The 18,171-nt window shown below is 59.7% G+C and overlaps 1 protein-coding gene across 1 annotated transcript; it reads right to left on the reverse strand.

The window, feature by feature from the left end:
• Positions 1-11,074: 11,074 nt before the first annotated feature.
• On the reverse strand, positions 11,075-11,854 carry LOC126232492 (uncharacterized). Its single transcript, XM_049942742.1, has one exon. The coding sequence runs from the start codon at positions 11,852-11,854 to the stop codon at positions 11,075-11,077; it is 780 nt and encodes a 259-aa protein (XP_049798699.1).
• Positions 11,855-18,171: the final 6,317 nt, after the last annotated feature.

Genomic DNA, 18,171 nt, shown 5'->3' on the forward strand with positions numbered 1-18,171 from the left:
ACTAGTGACAACAATATTTGACAAACTAGAAGTAATAAGAGACAACTGCAGACAACTCAGGGGCACAGGTACTGTGATACCCCGAACGTGGCACAGGCAGAGAGTGCCACGCCAAATCACACAAGACCCCATAGACTAGACTAGTAAGAAATTAGTAGACAATAGTAAATAAGCATAATAGTTAATAAAATTTCGATTTAGCTTAGTACACTTTGTAATTGTCCTTAAAAACCCATGCTCCCTTGTTGGGAACCACCAGGGAATACAAATATGTCTATTTATATTGTGCATTGATTGTTAGTTAAAAATTTTCTAGCTGATTAGTAGCGTAGGACCAGAACTAAGTCTAAGATGTAGTCACTAAGCCCCTCCCCCACTCTCTGTCGGCTGCACGACCACCCTTAGCCACATAGATTTAACCACACTTGACAAATGTTGTAAAAATAAATGTTAAAGTAAGACGCAGGTCTGCTGCAGACCATAAATGGTACGTCGCCCGTAACCAGCGGGCAAGCGGCGGAAAACAACGGGCACAGCAGCCGCCACGGAACGACGACCTCATCTCGCCGAGCGGCCGACTGGCACAACTCCACAAAGGAAAGCAGTGGGAAGCAGCACCAGCTGCACCCACTGCACAGAACCCACGCCTCAAAAATCGAGGATGGTCGGGGGCCGCAAGGCCTTATTGTTACCGACCATGCCCTCCAAAGCCCACGATTTTGTTTTTGTAAATAAAAATTTAATCACAGAGAAAAACAAACGCAACCACACACAAATACACGTAGATTCGGCAAAGCCGAAGGCACTGTAAAACACCACGTTACACAAAAAAAAAAAAAAAAAAAAAAAAAAAAAAAAAAAAAAAAAAAAAAAAAAAAAAAAAACGGCGCGGCGGCTATTCTCTGCCGCCGTGCTTGCCGCCTGCCGCTCTCGCTCTCGCTCTCGTGTGTGTACGCGCGTCGTCGAAATAATGGCAGATCAGGCGGCTACGAACGAGACTGCTGCGGCACCCGCCGCCACCGGCACGACGAAGAAGGCCAAGTCTGCGGCGTCTGCGAAGAAGCCGCGCGCCAAGCCTGCGCACCCGCGCACCTCTGAGATGGTGACGGCCGCCATCAAGAGTCTGAAGGAGCGCGGCGGCTCGTCGCTGCAGGCGATCAAGAAGTACATTGCCGCGCACTACAAGCTGGACGCGGAGAAGCTGGCGCCCTTTATCAAGAAGTACCTCAAGTCGGCCGTCGTGGCTGGCGAGCTGGTGCAGACGAAGGGGAAGGGCGCGTCCGGCTCTTTCAAGCTTGCCGGCGCCGGCGGCGGGGCGGCCGAGGGCGGCAAGGCCCGTGCCGGCGGTGCGAAGAAGAAGCGCGCCGCTCCGGCCAGCAAGGAGAAGAAGGGCGCCCGTGCGGCCGGCGCAAAGAAGGCTGGTGGCGTGAAGGCGGCGACCGGTCGGAAGGCGGGCGCCGCCAAGAAGGCGTCTGCGGCGTCGGCGGCTCCCGCGGGTGCGAAGAAGGCGGCTGCGGCCAAGCCGGCCAAGGCCAAGTCGCCGTCGAAGGCGAAGAAGGCCGCGAAGGTTCCGACGAAGAAGCCGAAGGCGCCGCGCCCGAAGAAGGCGACGACGCCGTCTAAGGCGAAGGCTTCGCCCAAGAAGAAGAAGTGAAGTTAAAGTAAAGAAAGGAAAGGGGAAGGAAGGGAAGGGCTGGCGCTTGACCCCGTCGTCCCCCACCCCCCTCCCCCGCGTCGTCTAGTGGCGCGCGATGGCACGGCTGCGCGCGGCCCAAAACGGCCCTTCTCAGGGCCATCAGAGGACGTCGGGAAGGCGTTGATTGTCGTGCTTGGCGCGTTGTGTTGTCTTGTTTGGGTGGCCGTGCGTGCATGCGCCGGGGTGTGTGTGTGTGTGTGTGTGTGTGTGTGTGGGGTTGGTTGGTGTTTGTGTGGCGTTTCTGTATGACCCTTGTGGGTACTGTGTGCGTGCCGTGGTGGTTGGATTGTGGGGCCGGTGGCGGTAGGCGGCGGCGCGCGGTAGCGGAGCGGTTGTGGCCGTTTTGTTTTGTGTTTTGTATTTTGTGCGGCGGCCGACGGTTGGTTTCTCATGTTTCTGGAGACTCTGTTTGTTTGCTTGCTTTGCGGATGGCGCGTCTTGTTTGTTATGTGTGTGTCCTCTCTGTGTGAAAGGGGGACGGGGACGTTGAGACGTGGAAGTGGCCGGCGGGAATTGGGAAGGCGCGGTGGCGCCTCGGAGACGGCGGCGGCCAGCCACCCGTGGTGACGTCGTCCGGCTGTTTGTTTGTGTGTATTTGAAGGGGTGGGGTGGGATGACGTCGATTGTGATTGTTGGCGAGAGCGGCTGTGTACGGGAGGGAGGGTGGGGAATTGTGGTGGTTGTTTTAACGGGGCTAGAGAGAGAGGCTGGGCGGCAAGACCGACAAAAGTTTTGCTCGCGACGGAGAGATGTTAGTGGCCCTGAAAAGGGCCGTTTTTTTTGTGTTGCGCGCGTGCGGTGCCGTGCCGCGGCTAAGCGGTTTAGGCGCGCTCGCCGCGGATGCGGCGCGCGAGCTGGATGTCCTTGGGCATGATGGTGACGCGCTTGGCGTGGATTGCGCACAGGTTGGTGTCTTCGAAGAGGCCGACGAGGTAGGCCTCGCTGGCCTCCTGCAGGGCCATGACTGCGGAGCTCTGGAAGCGCAGGTCGGTCTTGAAGTCCTGGGCGATCTCGCGCACTAGGCGCTGGAACGGCAGCTTGCGGATGAGCAGCTCTGTGCTCTTCTGGTAGCGCCTGATTTCTCGCAGGGCGACGGTGCCCGGCCTGTAGCGGTGGGGCTTCTTGACGCCGCCGGTGGCGGGCGCGCTCTTCCTCGCCGCCTTGGTGGCGAGCTGTTTGCGCGGCGCCTTTCCGCCGGTGGACTTGCGGGCCGTTTGCTTTGTGCGGGCCATAGCGGTTAGCGGTGCGTGCGGTAGCGAAGCGTCCGGTGCTGCCTTGACAACGGGCCCGCGCGGGCCCGTGCTGCGCTTATATGCCCTCGGTGCGCGTGGTGGGGGGAGGGCGGGCCAGAGTCTATATAGGGGGGCGGCGCGCGCTCACGGCGCCACCGCGGCCTGAGCTGGCGAGGTGAGCGCATCGCTGGTGTTGCGCGCTTCGCTTACTCGGCCGTTGAGAGCTCGAGAAGAGGTTTTCTGTGCTGTGGGCGCTGCGGAGAGCAAATTGTCGTGCGTTGTTTTGACAACGCGTGCAAATTGTCGTGTTCCGCGCCTCGCAGCATGGGAAAGAAGCGTACGCAGAGGAAACCTGCCGCTACGATGGGTCCTTCGGTTGTGCAACTCACTGAGTCTGCCGACCGTGCAAGGAACTCCAGAGAAGACGAGTCGCGGCCTGTCCCCCCTTTGTACGTCAAGTGCAAAGGCGGGTGGACAGCGCTGTTCGACACCATGACGAGCTGCGCTCAGAACGAGGTGGTCTACGAGTCTGTCGATACAGACTCGCTGATCTGCGTTCGAGCCGCAAACGTGGCCGACCACAGGGCGATCAAGGTCGCAGTGGCCGACCACATCGTCGACGCGCCGCCGGCGCGTGAGAAGGCACCTTCCGTAGGAAGGGTGAAGACGACTAAGGCACTCCTCAGGGGGTTGCCTTGGTGCTGTGATGAGGCAGCGGTCCGGGAAGGGCTGCTGCGAGCCGGGTTTGGTAGTGCAGCCGCAAGGTTGCACAACCGAACCAACAGGAAGAGGGCGCCGCTCTATGCCGTGACCGTGCAAACGGTCGACGGCGGGAGTGACATCTTCGACTTGCGGAAGTTGCTGGGCTTCCCGGTTACGACAGAGGCTCTCCCGACCGCCATGGATCCTCAGCCCCAGTGCTTCAGGTGCCAGGGCGAGGGCCATGTTGCGAAGTATTGCCGCAACGCGGCGCGGTGCGTCAAGTGCTCAGGTGAGCACGACAGCCGCGCCTGCGACCGCGGCAGCAACGCTCTGCCGACATGTGTCCGGTGCGGCGGCCCGCACGTCGCCAGTTGGCGCGGCTGTTCGGCTTTCTCAAGCCGCAGCCGTGCCGGGGGCGGCGAAGCGGCCGCGGCCGCACCGACGCAGCAGCAGAAGAGAAGACGACGCCGGAAACGGCGTAGGGCGCAGAACAGCCCGGCGCAGCTAAGGGACGGCGCAGCAGCAGTTCCACCTGCCAGGGGCAGGGACGGCCGCTCGGAAACGGGCAGCCAGGACGCAGCTCGCCTTCCTGCGAAGAGGTGTGACCTCCAACTCGGCACCGCCGTGAAGGAGGCCACAGCAGCCCTCAAAGCCGTCATGGCGGCGGAGAGGGCTGCCTTCGCAGCCGCCGTGGCTGCAGAGAAGGAAGAGGCCTTGAGGCAACTGCGAGCAGTTTTCGCCCAAGGCCTCAGCGCAGTCGCACCTGCGAACACTCCTGCGACCTCGCAGAAGGACGTTCGCGCGCCTATCCCAGCTCTTGTTCCAGCAGCAGCGCGGGTGAGAGGCGCAAAGAAGAAGAAGACAACCGCCGTCGCAGAGGAGCCGCTGGCGACGCCGACTGCTACGGGACCGGGCCCCGCAAGGGGTCGAGGAGCCAGTAGGCCGGTCTTCATCGCAGAAGCGTCGCCGCCCTGCCGCGCCGAGTTTTTATGTTACAGGGAGTAAGCCACCGCGGCCGGCCCAGGAGACTACAAGCGAGCCCAGCCGCAGCACCGGACTGCCCCAGCTAACAACCACGCAGTACATAGGTAACGTTGCACGATACCTCACGCTAACCCCCCTCACCTTGCATGCTCTGTCGCAGCTAGCAAGCCGCTACTGCCCTTACCACCCGTCCTACTGTCGCAGAGGTTTTTTTCCCTTGGCGCTGGCCTTGGCACTTTTTTTCCTCTGCTCTTAAAACCGCTACCCTTCGATCGTTTTCGACCACTACTATCTCCTGATGGACCATGTTAATGAGTAGTCTTACCCAGACGCATGGATAACATCACAGCCTGCATCCTGTGACGCCTGATTCAAAACTAACATGCTTACGGAGGTGACAGTAAAACTTTTGTGTTGGTCACCACGTTGGTGCGGGCGTGGAGGGGCCCCATCCTATATATCCTATATATGCTCACGGCGCACCGTAGCCGACTCGCTAGCGCCGGGTGAGGAGCTGCCGCTTGTGCTTTTTTTGTTGCTTGAGGAGGAGGAAGAATGACAGGCCGCGGCAAGGGAGGAAAGGGGCTGGGCAAGGGTGGCGCCAAGCGGCACCGCAAGGTGTTGCGCGACAACATCCAGGGCATCACGAAGCCCGCCATCCGCCGCCTGGCTCGCAGGGGCGGCGTGAAGCGCATCTCTGGTCTGATCTACGAGGAGACCCGCGGAGTGCTGAAGGTGTTCCTGGAGAACGTGATCCGCGACGCGGTGACGTACACTGAGCACGCCAAGCGCAAGACTGTGACGGCCATGGACGTGGTGTACGCCCTGAAGAGGCAGGGGCGCACCCTGTACGGTTTCGGCGGTTAGGCAGGCAGCCGGTGTGCTGTGCTGTGGCCTTCCCGCGGCCGTGCCGTTGCCCGTGCTTGGTGGGAGAGACGAAAAACGGCCCTTTTCAGGGCCACCACACTGTTCGGAAATTGAAAAGTGCGAAAGGGTCTGTGTTGCCTGCCTGCCTCTGTGTGTGTGTGTTTGTTGTTGTTGTTGTTGTTGTTGTGCGCCTCTGTTGCTTTGCGTGCGTGCGTTCCGTTTGGAGTTTCGACGTGACGTGTGTGATGATGGATGCGGGAGGGCGCGGCTGAGTCCGGTGTGTGCGTGGTTTGTTTGTGGCGCGGGCCGGATCATCGATCGGATCAGCTGTTTGGTTTGGTTTGGTTTGTCCTGTGCCTGTGTGTTTGGAGAGCGCGCGCGGCGGCCCGCGTGTCGTCCGTCGTCGGGCCGTTACGCGCTCTTTTAATTATGAACATATTAACAATGATCACATCACATTATTGGTGTATTGATGTCGTTGTCGTTGTTTGGAACGCGACTGTGCGTGCGTGGAGGGGTGCAGAAAAAATGTGTGTGTGTTCGGCCACACGGGCTGTGGACAAGATGGCGGACGTGCGCCGGCGCTGTGGACGTTGTTGTAAAGTGCGGCGAGGACGACGGAAACTTTGCTTTGGACGTAGGTTTGTGTGGTGGCCCTGAAAAGGGCCGATTGTTGTGAGGCGAGCCGGCAAGGCAAAGGCGCGTTTGCGTTTGCGTGCAGGGAGCACGCAAGCGCAGCGCCGCGGTCCCTGTTTAGGCCTTCTTCTCGGTCTTCTTTGGCAGCAGGACGGCCTGGATGTTGGGCAGGACACCACCCTGTGCGATGGTGACGCCCGACAAGAGCTTGTTGAGCTCCTCGTCGTTGCGGATGGCGAGCTGCAGGTGGCGCGGGATGATGCGCGTCTTCTTGTTGTCGCGGGCCGCGTTTCCGGCCAGCTCGAGCACCTCAGCCGCGAGGTACTCCATGACGGCGGCGAGGTAGACGGGCGCCCCGGCGCCGACGCGCTCGGCGTAGTTTCCCTTGCGCAGGAGGCGGTGGATTCTGCCGACCGGGAACTGGAGCCCAGCCCTGCTTGAGCGGGACTTTGACTTGCCCTTGACTTTGCCTCCCTTTCCGCGTCCGGACATGGCGTTTGGCTAGTGGCGTAAGCGCTAAACACGTAACCGTAACGGTGCGAGCCGCAGCGAGTCGAGCAGCGGAGTGCGTGCGTGTGCCGGCGGCGGCGGGGTGGGGGTCCCTTTATGGGCTCGGGTGCGGCGGCCGGTTGCGCGCGCGCCCCATTGGTCGGCGGCCGCAACAGGGCGAGCTGGTAAAGGTGCGGTGTTGCGGTAGCGGCGGGTGCCACTGTGTGGGGAGACGCTGACTAGAGCGGAGCGCTTGCTGCCTGTTGTTGTACGTTCGAGATGCCGCCCAAGACTAGCGGGAAGGCCGCCAAGAAGGCCGGCAAGGCGCAGAAGAACATTTCGAAGGGCGACAAGAAGAAGAAGCGCAAGAGGAAGGAGAGCTATGCCATCTACATCTACAAGGTGCTGAAGCAGGTGCACCCCGACACGGGCATCTCGTCGAAGGCGATGAGCATCATGAACAGCTTCGTGAACGACATTTTCGAGCGCATTGCGGCCGAGGCGTCTCGCCTGGCGCACTACAACAAGCGCTCGACCATCACGTCCCGCGAGATCCAGACGGCTGTGCGGCTCTTGCTGCCTGGCGAGCTGGCCAAGCACGCCGTGAGCGAGGGCACGAAGGCGGTGACCAAGTACACGAGCTCCAAGTAAGGAGGAGGTTGTTACTTCGGCTCTTGGAAGGAAGGAAGGAAGGAAGGAAGGAAGGAAGGAAGGAAGCTCCCTCCGTTGCGAGAGCGGCAAAACGGCCCTTTTCAGGGCCACCAAATTGCCTTTGCGGGAAGAGCGGAATTGTTTGTGTGTGTGTGAGTGAGTGAGTGAGTGAGAGGGGCGGCATAGCTACCCGGTTTGGTTGGTTGCGAGGCAGCTGGTGGTGCTGCTGTGCCGTGGTGGTGTGGTCTCGAATGTGGTTGTGGTTGTGGTTACTGGGGTACGGCCGCGAGGGTTTGGTTGCCGCCGGTGTGACGTGGAATGCGTGCACGAGTCTTGGCGTGGTTGTTTGTCGACACACAGATAGATCGATAGGAGGTGTTGGTGCTGTCTGTGGCGCTGATTCATGTCTTTGTCTCCGTCTGCCCGGTTAGTCACGTGACTGCAATTGAAAGTCCTCGCGATTGATTGATTGTTGGATGTCACCGTTACGGCCGTCTGTTGTCACATCATACATGATGGCGAGGGTGAAATGTTGTGTTGCCGTCGACTATTCCCTTTGCTGTACGGCGCGTTGGTGTGTGTGTGTTGGTGACGTTTTAAATGGACGTGTCGTACTATCATCCATTACGAAGTCGCCAAGAAATGTACGGGCGGGTGGGGTAGGCGACACGCACGGTGGTGTACCTATTTGGCCCTTGATTTGATGATAGCCGTTTCTGCAGTTTGACTGATGATTGATTGGACTGTTGTGCGCACGCACGTCATTCACGGTGCACGTGTGTTCGGTTGAGTACAGTAAGCGTGAGGCTAGACGACGACGGTCGTTGTTTGTTGTTATGGGCGTACACGCGTTTCGTTGGTCTGTGTCCCCCGGTGTGAAATGGCAGGTGTGTCGGTGATGTGATCCGATCCGGCGGCTCTGAGTAACTGTCAATATCGGCGCGGTACACCGGCGTCATGGCAACGTGTCGGTGTTCACACCAGTCGCACTGTGGCACCGTCGGCGCCGCGAACGGTGACGAAAGGCTGACCTTTGATCGGTCGAGTGTCGTGTCTGGGCAGAACGTGTGGAATGAGCAAAACTGTTGGGGACGGAAACAATGGTGGAGGAGGGGAACGGAAAGTAATAAAACAAACAAAATGGAGAAGCAATCACCGGAAAACGAAGCAGGGAAAAACGGAGAGGCGCTGTCTATAGCAACGGAACGTTCCCGTGCATTGCAGCCGCACTGAAAGGCGTTTACGGCGCGGCTGCAGGTGTCGGCCGTGGTGACGGCTGAATTGCATTGCCTTCCCGGATGAAACGTTCGCCGACATGGCTCGGAGGAGGAATCTATGAGAATGCGTTGCCCTTGCCTGCCGTTTCGTGTGCCCTCCTGTTGTGTACGCTGTTGTTGTCCGGTGTAGCGAAGGGTGTGTATGTAGGGGTGTGTGTGTGTTTAGTGGGGAATTGGAAGGTCGATAGCTGCCGTCACGGTCAAGATAACGCAGTCAAAGGTGTCGCGAAAAAGTGTGTTAGCCGTGGTTGGTTGGTTCGTGTGTTTTAAAGAGAATGGACGAGAGAGAGAAAGTAGGTGGAGAGTGCGTTGCGTGTTGCCTAACTGCGTCCGCGAATATGGCAGTAGTTGGTGGTGGGCGTGCCCTTGCATGTGGCCCGGAAGGCGTGTCCGTTTCGCGGTAGTGGCACCGCTGCTGGCATATTCGGGAGATGGGAGGGGCGCGAAAGGAGAAAGGAGACGCGGAGGCTTTTAAAGACGGGGAGGGCGCGTGTGGGTGGCTCGCGCTGCGCTCGGCGGTTGTGTTTGTGCAACAAATGTGTTGCCGGGAGGGGACCGTTGTTGTGGTGCGGTTGTAGCCTCAGACGCGGCCGGCAGTGAACGTGAGACGACGGATGCGGGCCGGGGCGGCGCATGTCGCCGGTGCCATGCCTTTTAAGAGCCGCGTGGTCGGGGGTGTGCGCACCGTGTGTCGTGTTGCGAGACAGCATCATTTGTGCTGCGTGGCGTGGCGTGGCGTGGGGGCGAGGAGAGCGAGCCGCGCGGTGTGCTTGTGCGCCGGAGAATGGCACACTGCGCCTGCCCGTTGAGGAGGCCGATGGCCGTGGTGTGGTGGAAATGGAGCGCGTCGGACGTGCACCAATGAGAAAGAGAAACAAAGCGGCGACAACGAACGAAAGGGGGAGGGAGGCCATTGTGTCACATGCGGCGGTGGGAGGAAAAAAAAAAAAACAAACAAACAAACAAACAAGAAACGAAGACGTAAGAAAGAGGAGAAACAACAAAGAGAATGAGTCGTGCGTTCGCGAGGGGGGGTGCGCGTGTAACTCCGGTACGCGCAGTGCCGGAGCCCAACGGCTGTGTCGTCGACGCCAGTGCTTGTCGGCCGAATGGGTGCGGGAATAGAGGCAGCGTCGGCACGGAGAAGCAAGCAAGAAGGAAGGACGCACGCGCGCTGCGGCGTTTGGCGCGGTTTGCGGCTGGCGCCTTTGGTGGCAACGGCCGGGACAAGCAGCGGTGTATGGTGGTGTGCGGGGCGGACAGGGGCGGCGGCGGTGGTGGACTGGGAGGAGGCGAGGCGGCGCCGACGGTGGCGTGTGGTACGGCGAAAACGGGACGGACGGACGGCGGATGTTGGAGAGGCGCCGCGCACGCAGACACATGGAAGGAAGGAAGGAACGAACGCAAGGGAACAAATGGAGGGGGCGAATGTGGAGATGCGGGCAGGCGGTGGTGTTTGTGGGCATGTGGTGGGGAGAAGGGCGGGGGCGGGAGGACAGAGGCGAGGCGACTGCGTGCTTGCTCGCTCGCTCGCGTGTCTTTTGTTTTTGTGTTTGTTTTTCCATCGTTTGGTCGCCTTGGAGCCTGTCGGTCCCGTCCGTGTGTGGCCACGCTTCGGGTGCGTGTATGTTTGTACGTTTCGTTTGTTCGTCTTCTGCAGCAGAGGCGGTGCGCGGCAGTGGGAACGCCTGCCTGGCGGCTGGGACGGCCAGCAAATGCGGTTGGATGGGCGGCCACAGCACCGCACCTGTGCCCAAGGAGGCGACGCTGGCGGCGGGGCCCCCTCGGATGCGGCCGGCTGGGGGCTGTGTGCGCTGCCGCTGCCGCTGCCGCCGCCGCCGCCGCCGCCGCCGCCGCCGCCGCCGCCGCCGCCGCCGCCGCCGCCGCCGCCGCCGGTGCTGGTGCTGGTGCTGGTGCAGCAGCAACAACGACGAACAACGAGTAAGCAAGAAGAGGACGAAGCGGATGGCTGGTGGGTGAGTGCATTTATTTAGGCGGTCGACAAGGCAGTGCGTGATGTGGCGTTGTGACGGGGGTTTGCTCACGTGGCCTCGTTTGTGTTGATGCGCAGGAAGATGAGATGCGGGCAGACGCAGACGCGTACAGAGAGACGAGCCCGGTCTGCAGCAGGATGTGTGGCGCGGCGCGCCGAGTGCAGAGCAGCGCGCGCCGCCTGGGCCGGGCTGGGCCCGCCCGGCGGCGGGCCGCGCTGTTGTCGCGGACGTGAGCGCCCCCTGGCGGGTGGTCGGAGGCGGCGCGGTGGACGTGTGTCCGGTTGGCCAGTGCACATTGCGAGTGGCTGGCTGGCGGTCGGCGGCGAGACGGGAGAGGAGGTATGTGTCGCGGGCGCCTTTGCTGCGCTGCGTCGTTGCGTGCCTGGGCGTGCGCCTGTCGACTGTGTGTGACTGTGTTGGGCGTTGTGCCACGTACGTGTGTGCTCGGCCGAAGGCGTCGGAAGAAAAAGAGAGAGAGAGACGGGCGGGAAAGTGGGTCGGTGTGCGTGCGTCGCCCGTGATGCGATGATGTCGCGTCATGTCATGTCATGTCTTTGCGAAACGGCTGCCGAGAGGTGTGTGGTGGCGAGCGGGAATGTGCGTTTGGTGGTTGCCGGCCGGCCGGCAGTTGTTGGTGGTTCCTCCTGTGTGGTTGTTTGTGCTGCTTTGATGGCAACGTGGAAGGACGCCGGTTTTTCCGTGCCTTGCGTGTGGTTGTGTCGACGGTGACTGGTTGGGGGTGTGCGCCGATGCACGTGCCATGTTGTTATGTTTGGGTCGTGAGTGTGTTTTTGGCTGTGTTGTTGTGTACGGGAAGGGGGAGAGAGGAGGAGGCGGCGGCGGCGGCGGCGGCGGCGGGGGTGATAGTGCGTGCAGTAGTGCCGTTGCGACGGGCGTCGGGTGGAGCCGTGCGTAGTGGCGGAAAGGTGTAGGTTGCGGGAAGCGAGCCCGTCGCGTGTCGTCGTCGACGACGGGGTCGCGTGCGCTGTGAATCGAGAGTGGCGGGAAAGGGGCAGCGTGCCGCTGTGTCGTGGTCGTTAGCAGAGGCCTGTGTGCCTGTCCGTTTGTTTTCTGTCGGACGCTTGGTGCGAGGTGTTTGTTTTGTTTTGTTGCCGCCGCCGCGGTTGTTTTTGTTTGTCGGCTGTGCTGTGTCGGTGGGTCGGCGAGCTGTTTTGCGGTGCGTGAATGTGTTGGTGCAAAAGTGGCGGCGGCGTCATGGCTGCGACCGCGACGAGCCGCGGGCGCGCCATTGATGATGTTGAACACAGAGCGGCTGTGTGCAATGGGAGGCCTTGTGTACGGGTAGCGGTGTTGTCGTACGTGCATCCGGCCCGGTGCGGAAAGCGCCGTTGCGGTTGCGGGTTGCCTCTGGTCGCGACGTGTGGTGCTCGGCTTTGTGGGTTTTTTTGGTGCCCCTTTGGCCGGTGGGTGGTGTTTGTTGTTTTGTGTGTGTGTGTGTGTGTGTGTGTGTGTGGTCGGTCTCTTTGGCGCTCGGTATATATCTGCCTCCTGCTCGGTCTTGTTGTCGACGTCGTCTGTAGTTTTTTGCGGCTTGCCGACGACCGACCGACCGAACTACTACCTACCTGTGACAGCTACGTGTGGCGCCCGAAGGTGAACGTAACGTGACCTCGGCGCCCTTAGCCTAACCTAAGATGTCCGGCCGTAAGGTAGGTGCGGCCACCTGACGCCTCACGTCCGAACGCTTAACCTAACTTTGACGCCTAACCTAACTTTAACCCTTAACCTAACCCACGTCCACCTAACGTAACCTAACCTAACCCAAGCGACGCCAACCCTAACCTAAGGTGTTGTACACTGCGAATGTCGAAGGCATGTTATAGTCTTAGGTGGAGAGCACTACACGCAACAAGCGGCTACACGGGTAGCAGGGGTTGTGTGGCGTGGGCTGGGCGGTTTTGTTAGGTTAGATGGCCTTGGGCAAGTACAGAAAGGGGGCAACAGCAGCCTCAACGGGTGCGGGGACCAAGCAGCAATCGGTATCGTTTGTTAATTGTCAACTGTCGAAGCTGCGTTGGTACAGTACCGGAACCGCAAGCGCTGACAGAGAAAGCACCGAAGCTCTGCAATCGTGATAAGGTACAGAAAGCTGGCTGACGCCAGGGATAAATTCTGCCGAAATTGTCACAAAGGTACAGACGGTGTTTTAGAAAGGCTCGATTGCATGCAACCGGTGGTGGTGTGTTCGTCGCTGTTTGAGTAGTAGTTTTGATCCTGTAGTGAAGTAGAGGTGGATGGTTCCTGTGAAATATTGTGGGTGGAGGTTACACCCAACAACCGAGCTAGGTTTAATAATAATTGGCTCCTTTGACCGACCTCCCGACGCAGCAGCATTAGTGGCAGAACAACGGAGAGACGGATTTTGGAAACACATTTCACATACATTTTCCTCAGCATGTTAGGGTCTTAGGTGGAGATTTCAATTTACCCGATATAGACTGGGACACTCAGATGATGTTCAGGACGGGTGGTAGGGGGACAGAGAGCATCGAGTGACATTATACTGAGTGCACTGTCCGAAAATCACCTCGAGCAAAATGAACAGAGAACCGACTCGTGGAGATAACATCGTGGACCTACGGATGACAAACAGACCCGAACGTGTTTCGACTCTGTATGTGCAGAACAGGGACGCAGTGATCATAAGGCCGTTGCAGGGAGGACGGTGTATCTATCTGTTTTGGCTAGCAAGAGTAATAGAAGGCAGATTTGCAGACGACCCGACAGATGAAAAGGCAAATGCCTGTTCCGACACTGACAATGTTGAGTGTTCATGGAGAAAGTGCAAGGCAATGGTAAAAATGCGTTTTTAGACAGGTACGTGCCGAGTGTCGAACTGTGAGGGATGGGAAAAAAAACCCACCGTGGTATACTACAACAACAACGTTAGGAAACTGTTGCGAAAGCAAAGAGAGCTTCACCCAAAGTTTAAACGCAGCCAAAACCTCCGAGACAAACAGAAGCTAAACGATGTCCAAAGTGTGAGCGTAAGGAGGGCTATGCGTGAAGCGTTCAGTGAATTCGAAAGTAGAACAAACCCTATGTACCGACGTTGACAGAAAATGCTAGGACGTTCCGGTCTTGCGTTGAATCAGTAAGTGGCTCGAAACAGCATATCCAGACACTCCGGCATGGTGATGGCATTGAAACAGAGGATGACACGCGTAAAGCTGTGAAATACCTAAACACCTGTTTCCAAAGCTGTTTCACAGAGGACGGACCGCACTGCAGTTCCGTCTCTAAATGCTCGCACGAACGAGAAACCGGCTGACATCGAAATAAGTGTCCAAGGAGGAATGGGAAAGTCCGCCGGACCCGACGGGATTACCAATTCGCGATTCCTACACAGGGTACGCGAAACAACCTGCCCCCCTTCTAACAGCCGTGTACCGCAAGTCTCTGGAGAGGAAGGGAGGGTTCCAAATGATTGGAAAAGAGCACAGGTAGTCCCAGTCGTCGAGCAGATGCGCAAAAACCATAGACCCATATCTCTGACGTCGATGTGTTGTAGAACATGTTGTTTGCTCGAGTATCATGTCGTTTGTGGAAACTCCAGAGTCTACTATGTAGGAATCCATGTTGGATTCCGGAAACAGCGATCGTGTGTGAGACCCCCAGCTCGCTTTATTTGCGCATGAGACCCAGAAAATATGAGATACAGGCTCCCAGGTGGATGCCATTGTCGTTGACGTCCGGAAGGCGTTCGATACAGCTCCGCACCGTCGCCTGATAAACGACGTAAGAGTCTACAGAATATCAGACCAACTGTGTGGCTGGATTGACGAGATGTTAGCAGACGGAACACAGCATGTTGTTATCAATGGAGAGACAGACGTCTACAGACGTTAAAGTAACCCCTGGCGTGCCACGGGGGAGTGTTATGGGACCATTGCTTTTCACAATTCATATCATATAAATGAGCTAGTAGATAGTGCCGGACGTTCCATGCGTCGTTTCGCGGATGATGTGCTGTATGTAGTATACAGAGAGGTTGCAGGACGATCGGCAGCGGATAGGCACCCGGTGCAGGGAGTGGCAACTGTCCCCTTAACATAGACAAATGTGATGTATTGCGAATATACAGAAAGAAGGATCGTTTATTGTATGATTGATTATATGATAGCGGGACAAACACTGGTAGCTGTGACGTCTGTAAAATATGTATCTGGGAGTATGCGTGCGGAATGATTTGGAAGTGGAATGATGATCAGATAAAAGTAATTGTTGGTAAGGCGGGTACCAGGTTGAGATGCACTGGGAGAATGCTTAGCAAAAATGTAGTCCATCAACAAAGGAGGTGGCTTACAAAAACACGCGTTCGACCGACCCATACGTGAGTGTTGCCCACCAGTGTGGGATGCGTAGCAGGTCGGGTTGACGGAGGAGATAGAGAAAGGTCCAACGTTTCGTCACAGGGTTATGTGGTAACCGTGATAGTTAAGTGGCAGACTCTGCAAGGGAGGCGCTCTCTGCATCGCGGTGTAGCTTGCTCGCCAGGTTTTCGAGAGGGTGCGTTTCCGGATGAGGTATCGAATATATTGCTTCCCCGTACGTATATACCTCCCGAGGAGATCCCGAATGTAGTAAAAGTAGAGAGATTCGAGCGCGCACGGAGGCTTTCAGACAGTCGTTGTTCCCGCGAACCATACGCGACTGGAACGGCAAAGGGAGGCAATGACGACAGTGGCACGTAACGTAAAAAGTGCCCTCCGCCACACACCGTTGGGTGGCTTGCGGCGTATAAATGTAGGAGGTCGGCTGTCGTGTGTGCTTGGAGGCAGATTCGGTGTGTCTGTAGTTGCGGACGGCGGTCAGCCCCCCTCGCGTAAGCGGCGAGGGGCGGCGGCGCTCGGTTGGCCGGTGCCGATGTTGCGCAGGCGGCGCCCGTTTTGTTTGCGGCGGGCAATTTTGTGAGAAAGGGGCGCGAATGTTGGCGGGCGAGGTGGCCCGACGGCTGCGGGCCGATCGGGAAACGGTGGGAGGGCGATGGGGCGGCGGAGGTGCGTTTGCACGGCCGGCATCGCCGCACGCCTCCGCTTGTGTGGCTGTGGCGGCGGCCGCGCTGGCCGGGCTGGCGCGGCGACGGTGTGGCACTTTTGCCGAAGGTTTGGCCATTGTGGCGGGTCGTCGGCTGGGGCTGTGGGGGCGGCATGTGGGCGGGGGCGGCGATTCTCGGCGGGCCGAGCCAGGCTGTAGCGCGCGGTAGCTGCAGTTTGGCCGTGGTTTGCGGCGCTGCCGTGGCGACTGGTTGGCGACTGTGGTGTGGCCGTGTGTAGCCCCATCCTCGGTGGTTTGAACGGCGCGGGTGGTTGCGGCGCAGGTTTGGGGCTGGTCCGCACAGGCTGTCGGACGTTGGGCGGTAGCAAGCGCGGGAGGCGCGGCGCGGCGGCGCGCAGAGTGGCGGCCGCTCTCTCGGCCGTCCGCGCCCGCCCGCGACACTGGCTGGGCCTGGCGGCGCGGCGGCTATTCTCTGCCGCCGTGCTTGCCGCCTGCCGCTCTCGCTCTCGCTCTCGTGTGTGTACGCGCGTCGTCGAAATAATGGCAGATCAGGCGGCTACGAACGAGACTGCTGCGGCACCCGCCGCCACCGGCACGACGAAGAAGGCCAAGTCTGCGGCGTCTGCGAAGAAGCCGCGCGCCAAGCCTGCGCACCCGCGCACCTCTGAGATGGTGACGGCCGCCATCAAGAGTCTGAAGGAGCGCGGCGGCTCGTCGCTGCAGGCGATCAAGAAGTACATTGCCGCGCACTACAAGCTGGACGCGGAGAAGCTGGCGCCCTTTATCAAGAAGTACCTCAAGTCGGCCGTCGTGGCTGGCGAGCTGGTGCAGACGAAGGGGAAGGGCGCGTCCGGCTCTTTCAAGCTTGCCGGCGCCGGCGGCGGGGCGGCCGAGGGCGGCAAGGCCCGTGCCGGCGGTGCGAAGAAGAAGCGCGCCGCTCCGGCCAGCAAGGAGAAGAAGGGCGCCCGTGCGGCCGGCGCAAAGAAGGCTGGTGGCGTGAAGGCGGCGACCGGTCGGAAGGCGGGCGCCGCCAAGAAGGCGTCTGCGGCGTCGGCGGCTCCCGCGGGTGCGAAGAAGGCGGCTGCGGCCAAGCCGGCCAAGGCCAAGTCGCCGTCGAAGGCGAAGAAGGCCGCGAAGGTTCCGACGAAGAAGCCGAAGGCGCCGCGCCCGAAGAAGGCGACGACGCCGTCTAAGGCGAAGGCTTCGCCCAAGAAGAAGAAGTGAAGTTAAAGTAAAGAAAGGAAAGGGGAAGGAAGGGAAGGGCTGGCGCTTGACCCCGTCGTCCCCCACCCCCCTCCCCCGCGTCGTCTAGTGGCGCGCGATGGCACGGCTGCGCGCGGCCCAAAACGGCCCTTCTCAGGGCCATCAGAGGACGTCGGGAAGGCGTTGATTGTCGTGCTTGGCGCGTTGTGTTGTCTTGTTTGGGTGGCCGTGCGTGCATGCGCCGGGGTGTGTGTGTGTGTGTGTGTGTGTGTGTGTGGGGTTGGTTGGTGTTTGTGTGGCGTTTCTGTATGACCCTTGTGGGTACTGTGTGCGTGCCGTGGTGGTTGGATTGTGGGGCCGGTGGCGGTAGGCGGCGGCGCGCGGTAGCGGAGCGGTTGTGGCCGTTTTGTTTTGTGTTTTGTATTTTGTGCGGCGGCCGACGGTTGGTTTCTCATGTTTCTGGAGACTCTGTTTGTTTGCTTGCTTTGCGGATGGCGCGTCTTGTTTGTTATGTGTGTGTCCTCTCTGTGTGAAAGGGGGACGGGGACGTTGAGACGTGGAAGTGGCCGGCGGGAATTGGGAAGGCGCGGTGGCGCCTCGGAGACGGCGGCGGCCAGCCACCCGTGGTGACGTCGTCCGGCTGTTTGTTTGTGTGTATTTGAAGGGGTGGGGTGGGATGACGTCGATTGTGATTGTTGGCGAGAGCGGCTGTGTACGGGAGGGAGGGTGGGGAATTGTGGTGGTTGTTTTAACGGGGCTAGAGAGAGAGGCTGGGCGGCAAGACCGACAAAAGTTTTGCTCGCGACGGAGAGATGTTAGTGGCCCTGAAAAGGGCCGTTTTTTTTGTGTTGCGCGCGTGCGGTGCCGTGCCGCGGCTAAGCGGTTTAGGCGCGCTCGCCGCGGATGCGGCGCGCGAGCTGGATGTCCTTGGGCATGATGGTGACGCGCTTGGCGTGGATTGCGCACAGGTTGGTGTCTTCGAAGAGGCCGACGAGGTAGGCCTCGCTGGCCTCCTGCAGGGCCATGACTGCGGAGCTCTGGAAGCGCAGGTCGGTCTTGAAGTCCTGGGCGATCTCGCGCACTAGGCGCTGGAACGGCAGCTTGCGGATGAGCAGCTCTGTGCTCTTCTGGTAGCGCCTGATTTCTCGCAGGGCGACGGTGCCCGGCCTGTAGCGGTGGGGCTTCTTGACGCCGCCGGTGGCGGGCGCGCTCTTCCTCGCCGCCTTGGTGGCGAGCTGTTTGCGCGGCGCCTTTCCGCCGGTGGACTTGCGGGCCGTTTGCTTTGTGCGGGCCATAGCGGTTAGCGGTGCGTGCGGTAGCGAAGCGTCCGGTGCTGCCTTGACAACGGGCCCGCGCGGGCCCGTGCTGCGCTTATATGCCCTCGGTGCGCGTGGTGGGGGGAGGGCGGGCCAGAGTCTATA

This window comes from Schistocerca nitens, unplaced genomic scaffold (assembly GCF_023898315.1).
Source record: "Schistocerca nitens isolate TAMUIC-IGC-003100 unplaced genomic scaffold, iqSchNite1.1 HiC_scaffold_519, whole genome shotgun sequence".
NCBI lineage: Eukaryota > Metazoa > Arthropoda > Insecta > Orthoptera > Acrididae > Schistocerca > Schistocerca nitens.

What these genes read in the sequence shown, in the direction of transcription:
- LOC126232492 (XM_049942742.1), bottom strand. Translation starts at nt 11,854, where the DNA reads ATGCACGTACGACAACACCGCTACCCGTACACAAGGCCTCCCATTGCA.